This window comes from Panthera onca, chromosome F2 (assembly GCF_046562875.1).
Source record: "Panthera onca isolate mPanOnc1 chromosome F2, mPanOnc1 haplotype 2, whole genome shotgun sequence".
NCBI lineage: Eukaryota > Metazoa > Chordata > Mammalia > Carnivora > Felidae > Panthera > Panthera onca.
In genome coordinates, this window is record NC_138356.1 from 48,953,170 (window position 1) to 48,974,954 (window position 21,785).

Here is a 21,785-nt window from a genome sequence, read left to right on the forward strand (position 1 = left end):
GCGGTCAGCTGATTGCTCCGGCTGGCACGTGACTTGCTCCGTAGACGCTGGGGTCGTGAAAGCCGTGGGGCCGGAGCTTAGGTCCGGGAGGGATGGAGCGCTGAGCCGTTAACGTCTGCCGGGCTGTCCGCCTCCGTACCTGTTAGTGCAGCCACTTCGTCGTTTGACATCTTCCTGGGTCAGTGAGCGATGGTTACCCCGGATGGGGAGTCCTGGCCAGGCCGAACCTTGCGCTGCGGTCGCCGTCTGGGAGGGATGGGGGCGGGCGCAGGGGCCGAAGCTGTGGCGTTGGAGCTGGCTGGGTGGCTGTGGCTGGTTTCTCGGCGCCAGTTCGTTGAAACCTTGGGCGTAGGTTCTGTTTCTAAGGAAGAGGAAGCAGGGAAAAAGAAATGGCCCTAGGGGGTACGGAATAGCAGAGACAGGAAGGCAAAACACTGAGGGTCTGGGACATTTCTCCTTGCATTGAGGGTGGGGAGCAAATCCACGCCCCCTGATTGAGAGGGATGAAATGTGACAGAGTGGCCCAGATGAGGATCTGGGGTGGTGTTGTGTGAAGTCACCGCGAGCTCGAGAGCCTTCACTGGGTGTACGCGCTTGTGAGTAGGGGGATGGCAGTTTAAAGGGTCTGCGAGCCCTTCACTACTGGCAGGGGTCTCTCGCACAGGATGCAGGATCTTTGTAGGCAGGGGAAAGAGTGAGAATCCAGAGAACTCAAACCATTTTTTATTAGAATGGGGGAAGGGTAGGCAAGAAACCCTGCAAAGGAACTTGAGAGAGTCACGTAAGGCAAATTGAATCACCTGAAAATGAGTAAATAGAAGCTGATACTCTTTTCAGAGGAAAGGTCTGGTATGTTAGGGAAAGATAAAATATTTCAGTGAGAGCTCAGAACTTAGCACTGCTCTAGGAATGCGGGAGTGGGGTGTAAACAGTCCAGCCTTAGGAGTTCCCACCAGTGTTGGGGAGAGAAGTCACACACACATGAAACATTGAAGTACTATGAAGTTACAAGAAATTATCAAAAAGAATGCTAAGTGCTTTGGAATTATGAAGTAGGGATGGAGATATGACCCGACAGTATCATGCAATGTCCTGGAGGAAAGATAACTGGGGCTGGGCCTTTGCAAGCCAGTGGGATTTGAACTGGTGGAGAGAAATGAGGAGAACTTTCTAGGTGAGGAAATCCACAGGATCTGAAGGCCTGAAGATGAGAAGAAAGTGCTTCTAGGGGAGTAAAAAATCCAGGTTTGTGGTGGATTTGAATTACAGAGAAGTGAGAAATAAAGTTGGGGTCTGATAATGAAGACTACTGAATGATATTTACTCATTCATTCAACTGATACTCATTCAACTGAGCTATATATATATATATATATATATATATATATATATATATACCAAGTACTATGCTGCTATTAAGGTTTAGAAAACAGGATCTCTCTCGTAAAGCTTACAGTCAAGTGGAGGAGATGGGTTTTAATAAATAATCGTGCAAGTGTGAAATGTGCTTGGAAGGAATAACAGTGGTGTGAAAGAGTTTGTAAAGGAGATGCCTTTTTAGAAAGTACAAAGGAGGCTTTTTGGAGCATGTGACTTTCAAACTGATAGCTGAAAAGAGGCTAGAAAGGAGGAGAAGGTGTGACTGAAAATGTTCCAGGTGGAAAGAACAGCGTATGTATGTCCGTGCCCTGAGATGTGAAGAGGAATAAAGCTTTTGAGAAGTTGTAGGAGGGCTAGCATGGCCAAACCTGGAGGGAGCTATGTGAGAGAGGCATGCAGAGGAAGGCTGGGATCAGGCCCAGCAGGGCTTTTATCCTAAAAGTAAAGGGAAGCCAGTGAAGATTATAGTCAGTAAAGTGAGTTAGACATGTTGTTGTTGTTTTTTAATATTTATTTTGAGAGAGAGAGAGTGAGAGCACGCAAGTGGGGGAAGGGCGGAAGGGTGGGGACAGAGGATCCAAAGTGGGCTCCGTGCTGACAGCAGAGAGCCCAACATGGGGCCTGAACTCACCAGCCCTGAGTTCGTGACCTGAGCCGAAGTCAGACATTTAACCGACTGAGCCACCCAGGTCCCCTAGACGTGGTTTTTAAAAATAAAATTTTGTTGGGGTGCCTGGGTGGCTCAGTCACTTAAGTGTCTGACTTCGGCTCAGGTCATGATCTCACAGCTCATGAGTTCGAGACCCATGTCAGGCTCTGTGCTGACAGCTCGGAGCCTGGAGCCTGCTTCAGATTCTGTGTCTCCCTCTCTCTCTGCCCCTCCCTCACTCATGCTCTCTCTCAAAAATAAACATTAAAAAATTTTTTTAAAAAATAAAATTTTGTTGAGAGAGTGGAGGGTGCAAAAGTAAATGAGGGGAAACCACCTTGGGAGGACGTTGTTGTAATTCCTGCCAAGAGATGGCAAAGCAATTAATAGATCCTCCTGTAAGAAATGGAGAGCCACTGAAGGGTTTGAAGTCAGGATACCTTCTCTCTCCAGTAAGGAATTGAGAAGGTTTAACTGTATTCACTTTTGAGACTCAAGGAGTCAGGGAAGGGAAAGAGTGATTAGATTCTATATTGACCCTTCACTGAGGGCAGTTCTAACTACCCCCTAAGCAGTCCTGAAGTCCACAGGGAATCGTTTGGGAGTTGACTAGAGATTCTTTTGCAAAAATCTGTCTTTGGTCTCTCAGACTTATCGTCTGGTAATGTTATCTTCTCCAGAATGCCTTTTATTGAACAATAGTAACGGGCGGACTCAGTTACCTTTCATGTTTATCTTGTTCTCACAGGTCTTTGAGAGAAGGTAGATGAAAATGCTGTTCATTGTAAAGGTAGGAACCTGTTAAGACCCTTGGAGCTAGAAACAGTTTTGTCTCAGTGTGGCATAACTTCCAGAGTGTACTGACTCCTGGTATTGTTCCTGCTGATACACCTACATAATACTTAACAACAATCATATCTAGAGAGAAGGCTGAGTTTCCTAAAGTACATTGTAATCTTTGATTCAGCAGTTTTGGTGAACTTTTTCTAGTAGGACACCTTCAAAGGATTGGCAGTGGTGGTCAGCGCTTTTAAAACTGCTTTTCTGTAAGCTTGGGTAAACCTAGTCAGTACACAGCGGCTGGAGGAGATAATGAGCAACAAAGTAGAGCTCAAAGTGCTCAGGTTGTCAATCACGGTTCTTTGGCAACAAGCAGGTTTTAAGGTGTGCTGAAGACGCAGCGGAGCCTCAGGGTTGTGTCTCAGAGCTCCCGGATCTTTTTCTCTTGGTATATCTTGCAGGGACTAGATAAAATCTAAAGAAACAGTACCTGGCATCTGACTAAAGTAAATGCTGAGAGCTAGATAGTGTAATTTTGCATTTAAACTGGATAGAAGATACTCGTTTTTAATTTTTGGCATGTTAGTCTTAGGAGCTTCATTTACATTTGCTTTTACAACCTAAAAAGAAACTTCTGGGCTTCAAAAGTTGGATACTATGATTATTTCCACAACTTGTGAAATAATTCCATTGGCCAAAGAGCAAAATTGGAATGCCGAAATAAACCTTTATGGCAGGATCTCCTTTGTAGTCCACTAGTTCCAGAGCAGTCTTCCTATTGAACTTGAGTTTGTTTAGGGGTAGCTACAGTTTTGACTAAGTACCTCCTAGGTAAATTTTTTTCTTGTACATATTCTGATCTGTCTGCAGGAGTAAATCTTTTTCACCCTTTGGATGTGACATTTAATACCATTTTATGTATAAACTAATTCATGTTAGATTCCCATTTCATAAATGTTTTTAAGACCTAGTAGAAACCATTAGCATAGTGCCCTTGGAAAGATAGCTCAGGCAATGACCCAGACCATTCTAAAATCTTACTGAGATGACTGACCTTTGGAACTAGAAATTTCAAACTATATTCTTTTTTTTTTAATTTTATTTTTTTAAATTTACATCCAGATAAGCATATAGTGCAACAATGATTTCAGGAGTAGATTCCTTGATGCCCCTTACCCATTTAGCCCATCCCCCCTTCCACACCCCTTCCAGTAACCCTCTGTTTGTTCTCCATATTTATGAGTCTCTTCTGTTTTGTCCCCCTCCCTGTTTTTATATTATTTTTGTTTCCCTTCCCTTATGTTCATCTGTTCTGTATCTTAAAGTTCTCATATGAGTGAAGTCCTATGATACTTGTCTTTGACTGACTAGTTTCATGTAGCATAATACCCTCCAGTTCCATCCACGTAGTTGCAAATGGCAAGATTTCATTCTTTTTGATTGCCAAGTAATACTCCATTGTGTGTGTGTGTACATATATATATACACACATATATACATATATATACATATACATATATACATACACACATATATACATATACATATATATATATATGTATATATATACACATATATATATATATGTACACACACACACACCACATCTTCTTTATCCATTCATCCCTTGATGGACATTTGGGCTCTTTCCATCCTTTGGCTATTGTTGATAGTGCTGCTATAAACATGGGGGTGTATGTGTCCCTTCGAAACAGCACACCTGTATCCCGTGGATAAATGCCTGGTAGTGCAATGGCTGGGTCTTAGGGTAATTCTGGTTTTAGTTTTTTGAGGAACCTCCATACTGTTTTCCAGAGTGGCTGCACCAGCTTGCATTCCCAGCAAACTATATTCTTTTGTTGTTGTTTTTTTTAAATTTCTTTTTTTAATGTTTACTATTTTTGAGACAGAGAGAGAGACAGAGAGCAAGCAGGGAAGGGGCAGAGAGAGAGGGAGACACAGAATCTGAAGCAGGCTCCAGGCTCTGAGCTGCCAGCAGAGAGCCCCATTTGGGGCTCGAACCCATAAACTGTGAGATCATGATCTCAGCCAAAGTCAGATGTTTAACTGACTGAGCCGCCCAGGCACCCCCTGAAACCGATGTGTTTTTAAAGATATTTTAAGCAAGCTATCAGTGAATAGAAAGTTACTTGTAAATTAAAACTGATAATAGGTGGAGTAACTTTACCATGAAAGCTTTTCTTTATGAAGCAGCCTATACTTTAGTGTTCCTGTATGAGTGCTACTGGCATTTTGGACAGGACTCTGTTGTCTGGCCTCTGTACGGGGAGAACCTAAAATGCTCCCATATATTTTCAGACTCCTGGAGGAGAGAGGTACCATTTGCTTGCAAAACACATGTGGTGCTACCATTTATTTGTTGGACAGATACTTGCGTGCTTGTTAAGTGATAGGCACTCTGTTAGTTATTGGGGATCTAGAAGTTAAGAGTAGTATTTTAATAAGCTAGCATGTAAAATGTGTATAGCCGCTAGCTGTGTGATTTTGCGCACATAATTTCATTAACTGTTCTGTCGTTTTCTAGTGGGGGTGGTAGTAATATCTTCTTTGAGTTAAGCACAAAATTACTTAGCATACTGAAGTGGTTATCACATAGTGCATATTCAGTAAGTGGTTGTCACTACCAGTAAACAGAATCTCAAGCTTCTAGAGTGAAGAATGGGAGAAAACTAACATGTTGTAAGTCTGTAACTTGATGAATGTCAGGCTAGGATACGTTGTGTTGTAGATATAAGCATCTTCTGGCTGAACATGGTATTGTGGTCCATTCACGGTTACAAAATACCAGCCCAGGGTTGCTTGGCTGGTTCAGTCCATGGAGCATGTGACTCTTGATCTCAGGGTGTGAGTTTGAGCCCCGCATTGGGTGTGGAGCCTACTTAAAATAAAAATTAAAAAAAAAAAAAAAAACCCACCCCAAAGAAAAGGGAAATAACGTTTGGAAGCCATGAGTGTAGATTCAGGGATTCCCCTGGATTGGAAGGAATTGTTTGTTCCTTGGGTCATTGCTGAGTTGCATATGGCAGAGAGGAAGTCTCTAGGAGCTCAGAAGGTCCTGATGATTACTTTCAGTAATAGGTGTACAGTGCCCTCCTTGCCATGTCTAGCTTACCAGAAATTACCAGAAATTTTCCCTAACACAACCTAACACCACCCCCTCCCTAACCCTTCAGTGTTTAAGACAGATATCTATGCAAAAGGAAGGCTTGGCTCCTCTTCTTAAATTTATATATTTATTTTGAGAGAGAGGGAGAGAGAGAATTCCAAGCAGGCTCTGCACTGTCAGGATGGAGCCTGATGTGGGGCTTGAATTCATGAACCACAAGATCGTGGCCTGAGCCTTAAGTCGGACCCTTAGCCGACTGAGCCACCCAGGCGCTGCCAATTTATTATTAATTTATTTTTTAGAGAGACAGCACATGTGGGAGAGAGGGGCTGAGGGAGAGACAGCACATGTGGGAGAGAGGGGCTGAGGGGGAGAGGGGGAGAGAGAATCTCAAGGAGGCTCCACGCTCAGCCTGACACGGGTGAGGTGACCCACGACCCATGGTTGATCCCATGACCCTCAGATCATGAGCTGAGCCAAAGTCAAGAGTGGGGTGCTCAACCGTCTGAGACACCCAGGCGCCCCAGGCTTGGCTTTTACAAACTGTTTCTAGCCAACTGAAATAAAAAAGATGATCATTTATAAACTATGTCTATTAAAGATGAAATTGTCTTCCATCTTTAAATGTATTTATGGCATGAAATTCAGGTAGTCTGTAATGGGATTATAGAACAATTTTAAATACTTTAGTTGAAAACAGAAAAAAGCAAAAATTAAGGCTTATTTAAAGAAATATGTTCTGACAGTTTTTAAGTTTCATTCTGTATGAGTCATGAGACTACTCCTTGAAAGGTAAAATTCCCCTTTTAGTTACTAGAAACTTTTAAACAAGTTTTATTACCAGTAAGCCAAGCCCTTCCCACAATCTCAAGATGGTTCTGTTTTGAAGAGTAGAATTTTAACATTCAAAGAGGAAAAAGTTGTTATTTTTTCTTTTTAATTTTTTTTAATGTTTATTTTTGAGAGAGAGAGTGTGTGTGAGCAGGGGAGGGACAGAGAGAGAGGGAGACATAGAATCTGAAGCAGGCTCCAGACTCTGAGCTGTCCGCACAGAGCCCCATGCAGGGCTCAAACCCACAAACTGTGAGATCATGACCGAGCTGAAGTCAGATGCTTAACCGACTGAGCTATCCAGGTGCCCCCCATTTAAAAAAATTTTTTTTTTAATTTTATTAAATAATTTATTAGTTTTTAAAATCACAGTTGGAAGGCTATGTGATATTTCTCTGACATCCAAGGTGTTTCTTCTCGTGCTTATTGAAATCGGCACTTTATTTAGTAAACCTGTATTCTCAAGGACTGAAAAGGAGGTGGTTTTGCATGTAGACCACTTGCAGTCTCATTGCAAAAATTTATTTACTGTGAAAGGTGGTTGCATTTCAAAGATTAACATATTGTTTTCTGAAAGAGTTAAAGTCAGTTCAGTGTTGGAGCACTTACAGGGGTGCTATATTTTCTGTGATTGCCCCTAAGTTGGGTCAGGCTCATACCTTCAAAAAGAAATGCTAGCAGCTCTCTGTTTGAGCTTATTATCCCCACCATTTATGTTGTGATAGTTATTGCTTTACTGTTTTTGTTTTATATTCAAGTGAATTGTGGTAGGAAAATAATCCACGGCCTTCAGATTCCCAGCAATGGGTTGATAACAGTAAATAGTCTCAGAGCTTTGCACCCAGGTTTTCCTTTCTTCTCTCCTTTCTTCCATTTTGAAAAATAATTGTTACTGCTTTTTTTTTTTAATGTTCATTTTTGAGAGAGTGAGAGTGCAAGCAGGGGAGGGGCAGAGAGAGAAGGAGACAGGCTCCAAAGCTGGCTCTTTGCTGACAACAGAGAGCCTGATGTGGTGCTTGAACCCATGAACCGTTAGATGACGACCTGAGCCGAAGTCAGTCAGTCAACTGACTGAGCCGCCAGGCGCCCCACTGTTTGTTTTTTGTTTCTTTGTTTTTAAAAGCAGCATACTTAACTGCAGTCAGACAATATAGAAGTATTTTAAAAATTTGATCAGTGTTCCTCTTGTGTTTCCACTGGATGCTGCCTTGATTTTTCTTTTTTATCTTGTCATCTGGATTAAATTTCCCTCCCACCCCTAGCTACACACACAGACCTACCTACTCATACAGACCTGCGTGCTCAAAATTGTAAGCTCCTTCACGATAGGGAGTTCATTTTATTTGTTTTGCTTCTTAGATCCTACTACGGTTCTGGAAACTTAAGCACCCACAACGTTTGGTGAGATAAATGATATGATCCTAAATTGAAAACAATTACAGTCAAGCAAGAGACATGTGACAAAACACAAAATAGATGTCTGCTTTAATGCAGTTAGTTAATTACATGGTTCTAAATGGGTTGAGGGAGAACATACTGAGGGGGACATACTGGTTTGGTATTATAATAATGGTTTTAGTGCATGGTTGGGTGTAGTTGGGGAAATCTTTCATGAAGGGAAGTTTGAATTGATTTAAACAGGAAAGGAGTTGTTTTGTGCAAAATGGACTGAGCGGAGGCAAGTAGAAAGAGGACTAAAGGTAGGCAGGCCTGAGAACAAGATTGATAGAGTTCAGGAAGATTTGTGAAGATAAAGTAGAAAAACTCAGACAAGGACATCAGTAGTGATGACAGTGAAGACTGGCAGATTTGAGTTTTATTTCCAGGAAAGAAGCAAAGTAGGGGCAGACATTTTTGTGAGTTAATCAGCCTTCTATCATCTACAGTAATTTTTTTAGAGTTGGAAAAATTTTTTAAGGAGAAGTTTTGGGAATGAATCTGGATTCTACACTGTGGTCAAAGAAAGGACTTTTATGTAGGGCGTTTAAAATCCTCTGTATGCTGTCCTTCATAAATTAAATAAAAGTTCGCATTTCTTGAGCAAAGTAAGAGTTTACTCAGATTTTGTTTTGTTCTGTACTTGATATCGTATTGCTTTTCACATTTTAAGCTTATAACCTGCCATGGAAAGCATGCAAAAAGTGGGTTTCTAAACTCCACAGAACAAAAATCCATTTCTGTGTTATAGAACTAGCAATACTGTATGATTCTTGATGATATGACATTTAGCCATCTTATTAAAAAATATCTACCATTTTTTTAATAACATTCACCATATAATCAGTATGCAGTCCACTACTTAATCACGGAAATGCCTATTTTAGGACAGTGGTTCTGAAACCGGAGTGATCACCTGAATTACCTGAGGGATGTAACAAGAATATTAAAAAAAAAAAAAATTCTTGGATCTCACCCTGTATAGATTAATGGAATAGAGGAGGAGAAAGGGATCTTGGATATCGTATCCAGTCCTCTCATTTTACAAATGAAGAAACTTACACAGACAGTGATAAGCAGAACTGGAATTAGATTTCAGGTGTTCATATTTTCATTGCAGTGCTCTGGCCATTACATTGTGCTTCCTGAAGTTGGCATTTGGGTTTTCTCTGGCTGTAATTTCCAGTGAGATAAAAGGATTGCTTACCAACCTTGATCTCATGCTTCAGACGTAACTATTACTAACCAGCATTGCCCTTTTGTATTATCTCCAGGGTTCATTGTTACCATGCCTTTTAGTGGTCTCTAAACTTCTACATGATTTCAAGTGTGAGGATACTGCCTTTTTAAATAAATTGTATCGGGGGTGTGTGTGTGTGTGTATGCACACGCGTGTGTGTGTTCACATATAGTACTTCATTATTGAAAACTTAGGAAACAGGAATGTATAGGAAGAATGAGAACATTCATTATTCACTCCCAAGAGATAATCTTTAACAGTTTCTTTATAATTTAATGTTCACATGTACATACATCCTTTCCTTTCTTTAAGTTGGGATAGCTGGGACATGTGTACATTTTTATGGCTTTTGATAAATATTGAAACTGCCTTCTAGAAATTGTCTCTTTTTAAGCACAAAACTTTTTGGTCTTTCAGGTATTATATAGTTATTTTAGATTGAGGAGAAAGTACTAATAGCAAGTTATTATGTCTTTTTAATGGTTTTAAATGAATTTGTTTCATCAATCATGTCGGCATGCCATACATTTCGGAAGTAATAACATGTATGAATGTGTGGGACATTAATTCAAGCCCCATCTGTTCTTTTTTTTTTTTTTTTAACAAAAATGAACAATTTCTCCCCATATTACTAAAGCAATACATTTTCATTGTTGTGTTCACAGTATTACTACAGTCAGCTTAAACTTGTTAACATTTCTCAAGTTCATTGTTGTTACTCCTGCTTTCTATTGAGTGTTAAAACACTGCTGAGAGAGGCTGGAAGGTTATGGCTGGATCCCTACATAGAAACAAACAGATAACTTATAACAAAAACTGATGAACAGTCTATACAACAAAACTAGATGAGACTTCAGTTTTTGGCCATGATGGATCTTCTGGTACCATACTTGCTTTCTTACCATGAACAACTAGGAAACTGGACAAAATGTATGAAAAAATTCTTCCAAATATTGGACAACAGGTAGTATTTGAACTGAGAGACTGGAAACAAATGAAGTGAGATCCATAGTTCCTCTGCTTTCTACTTGGAATTGCTTTCTGTCTGGAGTCACTCTTTAGATCATGGTCTCAGAAGGAAAAACCAAGTAAAGCATGTTGGTCTTGCTGAATTGAGGAGACTGGAGTTGGGGAACACTTACCTGGCTGGAAGTTGCAGATCATATTGTCAGAAAGGAGGGAGCCAGACAGAAAAAACACCAAAAATTTGTATAGAGGTCTCTGTAGGAGGCCCAGCAAAGAATGACTAGAGAGCTTTAAGTGGAACAATATCCAGGGCACATGGGGCTGGGAAGTGTTTGAATACCTAGGGCATTCGCTAGAATCCCCAGAAAGACCTTAGTAGTAGAGCTTAATTAGCTTTAGACACATTCTAACAAAGTTTAAAAATAAGCCTCCAGTGTATTATGCTAATTCTCAAGTACCTGTCAGAAGAGAGTACAACATTCTTATAAGACGACAAAATCCAGTGATTGGCAATGTAACATTGTGAATTAGTGATCTAACAGAAAACGGAACATAATGAGGATAAAAATGAAAGGCTTTTGAAAATGGAACTTAGCTGAAAAATACATCTAAAGAGAAAAACTCACTTTGTGAGATGAATAGCAGATACTCTAAAGAAAAGTTCAGCAAACTAGAAGATAGAGCAAGAGTATACCCAAACTGAAGCATAGAAAACAACTGAAAAAAAAAAGAATCGAAGCTTTTTGACCTGTGGGACAGTATTAGGTGGTTTAATGTGTGACTTTTGTATCAAGAGAAGAGAAAGGGAAGCAGAAAAAAATTTGAAGAAGAAGATGGATGGGATTTTTTCACATTTGATGAAAAGTAAACACAGATTCAGGAAGCTCAGTGAAGTCTAAGCTGGATAAACCCTTGTGACCATGGAATAGGCAAATTTTTCTTATGCCACAGAAAGCATATATTATGGAAAAAGTTGGTAAATTAGACATCAGAATTGATAAGTTGAAAGCACTGAGTGAGCACATATAACACCTGGAGCTTGCATACCTTTCTGATGGCCTGTCTGCTTGGGAAAACCGTTTGGCGCCTTCTTATGAAGTTAAACATACGCTAATCCTTCAGCTCTGGAATTCCACTTCTTGATGTTTATCTAAGAGAAATGAAAATATATTTTCAAAAAAAGATTTGTCGTGGAATGTTCATAGCACCTTTGTTAATGGCTCCAAAGCAGAAAGTCTAAATATCGCTCAACATGCGAATAGATCAGCAAACCGTAGTACATTCATGCAATGAATTAATAAGCAGTAAAACAGAATGTACTGCTGTTGATACAACATGGACAAATACGAAAGACTTGCTGAGCAAAAGGAGTCCGATACCGGAGAGTACATGATGTATTTTCATTTACAGCAAACTTCTGGATTAGGCAGAGCTGTCGTATGACCGCAGATCAGCATCTGCCCAGGGCTGGCAGTGCAGTAGGAGTTGACTGGGACTGGGTGTGGGGGAAGGCTTTGGGACAAAAGAGATGTTTTAAATCTTGGTTGTGGTAGTGGTTACACAGGTGTATATGTTTGTCAACAACTCATGAAACTTTATATTTTCATAAAGTTGATTTTTAAAAATATAGGGGAAGTGAAGGGAGCTAATCAGTAATAAACCAGATATTTTAACTAGATTATCTCATTTAATCCTCACAGTTATTTATTCATTCACAAATATTCAGTAGGTACTTTTTGAGGTTCTACATACTGGCCTCTGTGCCAGGTACTGAGTTGTGAGCAAAAATTATCATGGTTTCCACCAACTCTAATGGGCAGTTTATTTAGAAGAAAGACTTGAATAAAAAGTGTCCCTCAGGGAAACACTAAAAAGAAGGTGCTATGAGAGCATATAACATATTTATCTGTAGCATATAATATATACTGTCACAATGTATGATATCCATTCTGTGGTGTATCTCATATGAGGTACTTTCTGTGCCTTGGTTTCTTTGCAACTACTACCCATCTGATAAGGTTGTTTTAAACATACTAAATGAGTTAATATATATGAAGTGTTTTTATTGGTGCTAGGAGATAGGAAGTGCCCAGTAAGTATTGGCTGTTACCTTGATGACATTTGACAGTTCTAACTGTCTAATGTATACCTGTAATAACCCAGGGAACACTGGAGTAGGAAGAGGTTTAGGGGAAGACATGAATTTGACTAAAAACACTGGGTTTTAGATGTTTTTGAGGCCTCCAAGTGGAGAGGTCTTGTAGTTAGTTGAGGAGGCTTGTTGGGTATGGCTCTGGATGCAGCAGAGGAGTCTGAGCTGGAGGTAAAAATTTGAGAGAGTTCATCTAGCCTGGAATTGTCTTGTTATAGATAACATCCTCAAGAGAAAAATTGTATGCACATGTTTATACCCACATGTAACAGAGGGAGTCAGACCTAGGTCTGAGTCTTGAGGAATTCCAACATTTGATTAGGGTACCTTTTAATTTTCCCTTTTGTTAAACATATGATTCATGTGTATTTATGCCTGACTTCCAATATGCAAGATGAAAAAAGGGAAATGATTAGGAATAAAAACAGAAGTCATTTGAAGCGTTCAGAGGGGATGGAAATGTCTAGGTTCTTGATGAGAAGATAACCAGTGGACACCCAGTTTTGACTGTTTCAGTGCAGCTGAGAGAAAAGGGGAAATGTGTTTAACAATACAATTTCATTTAAGATATATGTATATTCATCTGCAAAGATAAATTTTATATGGAGCTGAGCTTAAAGTTTTTTAAATTTGAAGGAAAAAAAATTTTTTTTAATTAAGTAGGCTCTGTTCCCAGTGTGGGGCTTGAACTCAATGACCCCAAGATCAAGAGTCACATGCTCTCCCAACTGAGCCAGCCAGGCGTCCCTCAAGGAGAAATTTTTTTATGTGACTTGTGTCCACAGGGTAACGGTGGACATTGTTCAAAAACAGAACAAAAGGAATTTTGCATAAGACTTACTGATGCTGTTCTCAAAGGCAATTCTTAGGTTCATCATTTTGTTGATTCCTTCCAACAGTTGTGTGAAGAGATTTATAGCATTCCACAGATGAGGAAACTACTGAGGGAATAGAGTCAGGAGTTTAACTCTTAATGGGACTCTAAAGTTTGTGCTGTTTTTCTCTTTTTAAATTTAATTAAATTTAAATTCTATCTCCATATCTCTTGAAACTATTTTTTTTGCTTTTCTGTTTGGAGGTATCATTGTTCCTTTAGGAGCTAGGATAGTTGGGGTGCTGGGCGTTGCTGTTTCAGACATCAACATCATCATTCTGATGATCCTAGATGAAAAGAAAAGGGAAGGGAAGCTCAATTTATTTAGAATTCCTTGGGCCTACTGGTTGCTTGGAGCCCAGAAGGAAGCAGTACAAAGGGTTTAAGGTTACACGTGGATTTCTTCAAATAGTGGAGCTCATGTGGGTCTGAGTGCGGAACATTTTCTTCTAGTATGACACAATAGAGAGTACATAGCCTTTTACAGTCAAACTCCATGGTATTTGAACCCCACTTGCCACTCATGTGGTCTTGGTAAATGAGAACCTCTCCTAAGTATTACTACCTACCTCATAGGGCTGTCATGAGAATTAAATGAGATAGCATATGAGATGTGTATAGCATAATACCAAACATAGAGAACACCTTTTCCTCCTCATATCCAAACAATTAGGCCCTAGAGAGGGCTCCAGTTAAAAATGGAATTAGAGTACTTTGTATAAGTTTCCTAGACATTTCCTTTTTCTTTTCTTTTCTTTTTCTTTTTTTTTTTTTTTTTAACCAATCTCAAACTTATGATTTCTAGTGGCTAAGTGTGGGGCTCAAACTTATGACTTGGAGATCAAGAGTTACATGCTCCATTGACTGAGCCAGCAGGTACCTCTTTCCTAGACATTTCTAGACTCTACTTTTGTTTAGAATCATCGTGACATTATTTTATGTGGTCCTGATAATAGCTCAGTGAAATAGGATAGGGCAGTTATTTATAGATGAAAAATGGGGTTCTTTTTCTTATTTTTTGAAATACTTTGGAAACCTGTTGGATAAAAAAGATTTTCTAGAACTCTAAATGGTATGATAGTGACATCTACTGTAATAGCTCATATTATTACAGTCTTTGAAGAAGCTGCACTTTGGATAATTTTAAAATATCAGAAAGAACTTATTGATTTAATCCCTGCTATTTTGGAAGGGAGAGGAGGTATAAAATGTCATCAGATACACTTTAACAAAATTGCTTGTATAAATAATAATAATAAAACCTCAGATTTCCCAAAACTACCATCATGTAGAAGATCTGGATTAGTAAAAGAGGTTTAAAGATGTTATGGAATTCTCTGATCAACTTAGAATTTTAAAGTTTAAGGTAGTGCTATGACTGGTGTTTGGGCTAAAAAAAACTAGATTTGATAAGTGCAAGAATATTAGATGGAGGAGACCAGAGAAGGGGAAAAGCCAGAGCCAAAGTTGCCAAAGGCAAATGAAAGGATAGCAAGGTTTGGAGCAGCTTAGGTGAGGTGACTCGGGTTAGGGGAAGACAGGAAAGCAGGAGATAGAACCACAACATTTCATCAGGAATTTAAAGAGCAACTTACTGAGATGGACTCTGGAGTTAATACAAGTGTAGCCCAAGCTCTTACCTTTACAATATTATGCAGTTAGAGTTCCTGAATATGTTGACCCTGAAGTATTTCTTGACAAAAAATTCCAAGACATCAGGAAGGCTTTTGTTCAATATATTACTATACTTGGTCATAACACAGTATGAACAGACTAGAAAGCATCTTGACTAGTTTTAAAACAGAAAAGTTGTGCTTGGGGGATCAACATGGTAACAAGACTATTCTCTGGATATTCTGTTTGAGAGTCCATTAAAATTTATAAATTTGCTAAACATTGTTTTATTTTATTGTGAAGTAATTACATTCTTGTAACAGTTAAAAATACTTAATTTTGAAATATTTCAAGTATGCAGAAAAGTTCAAATACTTTAGATTAACAGACATCCGTGTACCTACTACCCAGATTTAACAGTTATTAACATTGTACCATATTTTCCCTAGATATTTTTATTTTATTTTTTTAAATATTTATTTGTTTTGAGAGAGAGCACCAGCAGGGGAGGGGCAGAGAGAGAGAGAATCCCAAGGAGGCTCCATGCATGGAGCCGGACATGGACCTCGATCCCACGACCCTGTGATCATGACCTGAGCTGAAATCAAGTCGGTCACCCAGCCGACTGAGCCATCCAGGTGCTCCACCCCATTTTTATTTTTATTTTATTTTTTTGTTTTTTTAATACTTCTTTTTTGAGAGAGAGACAGAATGTGAGTGGGCAAGGGACAGAGAGAGAGGGAGACACAGAATCCTAAGCCAGCTCCAGGCTCTGAGCTGACAGCAGAGTCCAATGTGGGACTCAAACTCGCGAACCATGAGATCATGACCTGAGCTGCAGTCGGATGCTTAACTGACCGGGCCATGCAGGTGCCCCTAAAACATTTAAAACAGTACCTGGTATGTAGAAGATCTGTATAAACAGAAATTGGAAAAAGATAAAGTATATAGAATGGCATCTGTGTTCACTTTCAATTGTGTAATGATTGCCTAGGAGTACCTTAATTACAATTCTAAAAATAGGATGAGTGAAGTTATGAAGTTAATAAATGAGTGAAGTTATGAAGTTAATAAAAGTCCATTATGATTATTCTACTTTATATTTTAAAATAAATTTAAATTTACAAAGTCCTTTCACGTTCGTTACATGATTTTGTTATCAGGACACCTTTGTAAGGTAGTTCTTTTCTATTCGGGAGAGTGTCAACAGTGACTGGTAGTAGAAAGTTTATGGTGGTCCTAATGAAGACATATTCAAGTAGAAATAATGGTGCGGTAATATTTTCATTTTTAGGAGCTTGTGTGCTTTACCTACTTAGATTCTGAATAGATTTGGCTCTGGACTTTTATTTTTCCACGTGGGAGGGAAGGAGAGAGATTGTATAAGAGGGTTGGTTGTGTCTTAATGGAACTGCCTGGAGAGGGAGGTCCACAGCCTCTCACTTAGATCCAATAGTGTACCACCCCCAGCCCCCGCCCTGTTATATTTTTAAGTGTAAGGCCAATTGGGAAGATTGTTTTGCAAATTCGTAAAGTTTGATGGCAGCTAACTGTATGCCAGGGATGTGAGGAGATTCCCTTAGGTTGAATATGGGTTAAAATTAATAACTAATTTGGCTAACTTCGTAGGATTTGCTAAGCCAGGTGTGACAAATTTATTTGGTGGCTTCTGTTCAAGTGCATTGATTCAGTTCCTTCTCAAAGGTAAAAGTTATGCATGTTTTAAAATGTCCTATTTTGGTTTTTTGTTTTAAAAGTTTAAGATTAGCCTGTAAATTTGTGATTCTTCCTACTGCTTTTGTGGAATGAGACCTTTGGTGGCTGGTATTTTCCGTAGTTGCACCTCTTTGAATAATTCCCATTTTAGACTGTTTTGTAATTAAAAAAAAAATTAGATACTAAATGTGTTAGGTTTTTATCATCTTTTTTTCCCCCTAGTGTCATAAATAAATCCCCTTTTACCATTTATGTGGATTTACTTCAGGTAGGTACATTTGACTCTGCTTGGGATCAGCTGCCAATGCTGGATTCGTTTTGAAAAAGGTTAATATTTATCACTTATCCTGTGACTCTGAAATACTTTAGAAACAAATGTCATTGAAGGTATTTTTTGTTTCGTTTTACCTTTCAGAGTCCCTTTTGATTTGGAAAGAAACACTTGGTAACAAATATGACTGAGTTCTGGCTTATATCTGCTCCTGGGGAGAAAACATGTCAGCAAACATGGGAGAAATTGCATGCAGCAACTACGAAGAACAATAATCTTGCTATTACTTCAAAATTTAACATTCCTGACTTAAAGGTAAAACGGCATGGTGCAAAGTAGTGCATGAGTTCATTGTGAAGAGAACAGTTGTCTTTGCTTACATTTTGGTAGAAATTAGAGATCTGGGTTCCTTCAAAAGAAAAAAAAAGCTCATTTCTAGCCATTGGCATAATTGAAAACTTAATCTTGTTCTTTCTAATCTTCAGATTTTGTTTTTTAATTTGATTTTCTCTCGGTCTTTAAAATTTTTTTAATGTTTATTTACTTTTGAGAGAGAGAGAAGAGACAGAGGAGTGAACGGGGGAGGGGCAGAGAGTGAGGGAGACACAGAATCTGAAGCAGGTTCCAGGCTCTGAGCTATCAGCGCAGAGCCCAAAACGGGGCTCGAATTCACTGACCGAGAGGTCATGACCTGAGCCGAAGTTGGACACTTAACTGACTGAGCCACCCGGGAGCCCCTCTAATCTTCACATTTTAAATAATGAGGAACTTGAGATTTTAGAAGTAAACTACCAAAGTGAATAACATTTTTCTAAACTTTTGTGCTTTTCTAAATTGTAATTTGAATTGTAATGAGAAATGTTATGAAAATATTTGATATATTATATTCACATATATCTTCAGAAGTGAAAAATCTTAGTAATATACTTCAATATCACAGCAAACCCAGTTTTTTGTTATTAAATTCATGCAAGTTTCAGTAATGTTGTAAACGTTTTACCATTAGACCTCTTTAATCATACTTTGCAGGTCTACCTTAGTTATTTAATGTGGTTAATTTATTTAATATTTACTGAAGGTCTGTAACCTAGCAGCCTCAAAGGGAAGCAGGTTATCAGTAATTTTACAGAATGGAAAAATCACAGTATTTTTATTTTGCTGGGTAACTTAGCAGGTAGTTATATAGAGCATTCATTTAAGAAATAACTTGAAATTACTGGTTCTTCGTATTTTGGGAGTTACGAATTCCTTTGAGACACTGATAGTCATGGACCCCTCCCTATTTAAGAGCTGCTGCTGTAAACCATGACTTCAAATGGTCCACCCATCACTGGGCAGTAGAAGCAGACGCATAGGCCTGCCATTGCAGAATCTTCACCTCTTAAATGCTGGCTGTACCCATGAATTAGAGGATTATCCCGTGCATATAAATACCTTTGAAATGTCTGGCAAACTTTTTTAACCACACTTGCACATCATGGAATAAAATACGGAAAACTTAGGATTTATGGGCCCTTCAAATCAAGATGTTGTATCACCTTGTTAAAAAAAAAAATGGCAGGGGATGAAACCTAAGTAGTAAAATGCTGTATTTCCCTTCCAGGTTGGCACACTGGATGTCTTGGTTGGTTTGTCGGATGAACTGGCTAAACTGGATGCATTTGTAGAAGGGTAATGTATTTATATGCATTGACTAGAGCAAAATGAGTCACTGTTCTCAGGCTACCTGGACATTGGGTTTATTATCACATGTATAGTCTACTTATTGGAATGGTTTTAGAAGATGCCGACTCTTGGGCGCCTGCGTGGCTCAGTCAGTTAAGCGTCTGACTCTTGATTTCAGCTCAGGTCATCATCTCACGGTTGGTGAGGTTGAACCCCATGTGGAGCTCTGCGCTGACAGCGTGGAGCCTGCTTGGGATTCTCTCTCCCTCTCTCTCTCTGACCCTCCCCTCCCCTCTCTTTGTCTCAAAATAAATAAAAATAAATAAATAATAATAATTTAATTTAATGCTAATAAGTAATTTATTTAAATAAATAAAATAATAAAAGAAAATGATGACTCTGTTTTCTTTGTAAATCACCTTTATGAAAGTACATTTTATATACAATAAAATATACCTGTTTGAAGTATGAAAATGGTGACTATCTTTAATATTTTTATTGAGATATAACTTACATACCATGCGATTCACCTGTTTAAAGCGTACAACGTGTACCTTTTAAGTGTACAGTGATTTCTAGAATAGTCGTAGAGTTGTGGAGCCATCGCCACAGTCAGTCACAGTACATCTTCATCACTCTCCCACTACCACCATCACAGACATCCTATTCCTTGCCTCCCCTTACCCCCTGCCCACTTTCTGGCGCTACAGATTTGCTTATTCTAGACATTTCGTGTAAATGAAATCCTTTAATACGTGATCTCTTGTGACTGGCTTCTCTTCCTTGGCATAATGTTTCACGATTCATCCATGTTGTAGCGCGTATTGGTATTTCATTTCTTTTTACCAAATAATACTCCATTGTATAGATGTACCATATTTTATTAATCCATTTATCAGATGGTGGACATTTAGGCTATTTCTACTTTTTGAGAATACTGGTATGGATATTTGTGTACAAGTTTTTGTATACTCATATGTTTTCATTTCTCTTGGATGTGTACCTAGGAGTGGGGTTACTAGGTCATATGGTAGCTCTATTTTTAACATTTTGAGGAACTGCCAGACTGTTTTCCAAAGTGGTTACACCGTTTTACAGACCCATCAGCAGAGTATGGAGGTTCTCATTGCTTCACATTTTTGACAAACTTGTTACTAATCATCTGTTTCATTATAGTCTTTCTAGTGGGTATGAAATAGTGTTTCATTGCATTTTCCTTTTTGTAAAAAATTTTTTAACGTTTATTTTATTTTTGAGAGACAGAGCATGAGTTGAGGGAGGGACAAACAGAGAGGGAGACAGAGAATCTGAAACAGGCTCCAGGCTCAGCACAGAGCCCGACGCGGGGCTGAAACTCATGAACCATGAAACTCAAAGATCATGACCTGACCTGAAGTTGGACGCTTAACCAACTGAGCCACCCAGAGACCCCTTTCTCTGCATTTTCAATTTGCATTTACCTAATGATTAATGATGTGTTGAGCATTTTTTCATGCATTTACTGGCCATTTCTGTTTCTTTTGAGAAATGTCTATTTGGATTCTTTCCCCATTTTTAAATTGGCTTATTAGCCTTTTTATTATCGAATTCTAAGAGTTCTTTATACTAGATACAAGTTCCTTATCATAATGTGACTTGCACATATTTTCTTTCATTCTGTGGATTGTCTTCACTTTCTTGATAGTGTCCTTTGAAGCACATGCAAAAAATTTTTTTTGAAGATTTTATTTTTAAATAATCTCTATACCCAGTGCGGGGCTCAAACTCACAACCCTGAGATTAAGAGTCACGTGCCTTACCAACTGAGTCAGCCAGGCACCTCTGAAACACACACACACACACAAAATTTTTTTAAGTATAATCTCTGTCTTATTTTAACAGAGAACAGTTTTTCTTCAGTCCTTAAGGACTTAGCTCTTTACATGGGCTTTGGTGGAGGTTGTGGGGCAGCACCAGCAGGTCTAAATCGGGGTGGTGGTGTTCGGTCCTTCTGTGCTTCGTGAGAGCGATTCCTGACTACCTTGTTGTGAATGGCACAACTCACACAGTAATGTAGTTTCACATACAGCTTGGGAAGCACATAGGCGTCGAAGACACTCGCTTCGGAAATGTCCTTGACTGCGGCAGCCTCTTTTATATTCTGAATAACGAACTTCTTTTTTTTTTTTTTTTTAAATGTTTGTTTATGTTTGAGAGAGAGAGACACAGAGCAGAAGCTAGGAGAGGCAGAGAGAGAGGGAGACACAGAATCCAAAGCAGGATCCAGGCTCTGAGCTGTCGGCACAGAGCCTACCCAACACGGGGCTGGAACTCACAAACTGTGAGATCGTGACCTGAGCTGAAGTCAGGCACCCAACTGACTGAGCCACCCAGGTGCCCCAGAATAACGAACTTCTTAATGGCCTTGTCCTTGGGCACGGAACGGGCACAGTTGGTGCGGAGAATAGGCTGCATGGGGCCGTGGCCCTTTTTGGCATGACCATTATTCCTTCTTTCTTGGTCATCTTGGAAACCTGAGAGAGTGAAGCACAAATTTTTTCATTTTAACGTCCAATTGTATCTATTTTTCGTTGCTTGTGTTTTGTTTGTCTAAGAAACCATTGCCTAATTCAAGGTGACACAATTTTATAGCTATATTTTCTTATAAGAGTTTTATAGTTTTAGCTTGTACATTTAGGTCTTACATCCATTTTGAGTTAAGTTTTGTATATGATGTGAGGTAGGAGTCCCCACTTCAGGGTTTTTTTTTTGCATGTAGATATCCAGTTGTCCTAACACCATTTGTTGAAAAGACTATTTTTTTTCCATTGAATTGTCCTGGCACCCTTGCTGAAAATCAATTCAATGTAAATGTGAGGGTTTATTTCTGGACTCTCAGTTTTATTTTCTATTTCTTTCTATTCCTTATTTCTGTCTTTATGCCGGTACCATATTGTCTTGATTGTTGTAGCTTTGTAGTGAGTTTTGAAATCAGAAAGTGTGAATTCTCTGTGTTTTTCTAAATTTTCAAGGTTGTCTTGGCTATTCTGATTCTTTGCATTTTTATATGAATTTTAGGATCATGTCAAATTTCTGCAAAGAAG

At 39.0% G+C, this 21,785-nt stretch overlaps 1 protein-coding gene across 1 annotated transcript in view; it reads left to right on the forward strand.

The window, feature by feature from the left end:
* Positions 1 to 21,785, forward strand: part of ATP6V1C1 (ATPase H+ transporting V1 subunit C1) — a 47,588-nt gene continuing 25,803 nt past the window's right edge. Inside the window, exons 1-3 of the mRNA XM_078441597.2 lie at positions 1 to 178; positions 17,182 to 17,352; positions 18,641 to 18,708. Of these exons, the coding sequence (XP_078297723.1) occupies positions 17,221 to 17,352; positions 18,641 to 18,708 (200 nt within the window). The 5' untranslated portion in view covers positions 1 to 178; positions 17,182 to 17,220. The remainder of the gene's footprint in view (positions 179 to 17,181; positions 17,353 to 18,640; positions 18,709 to 21,785) is intronic.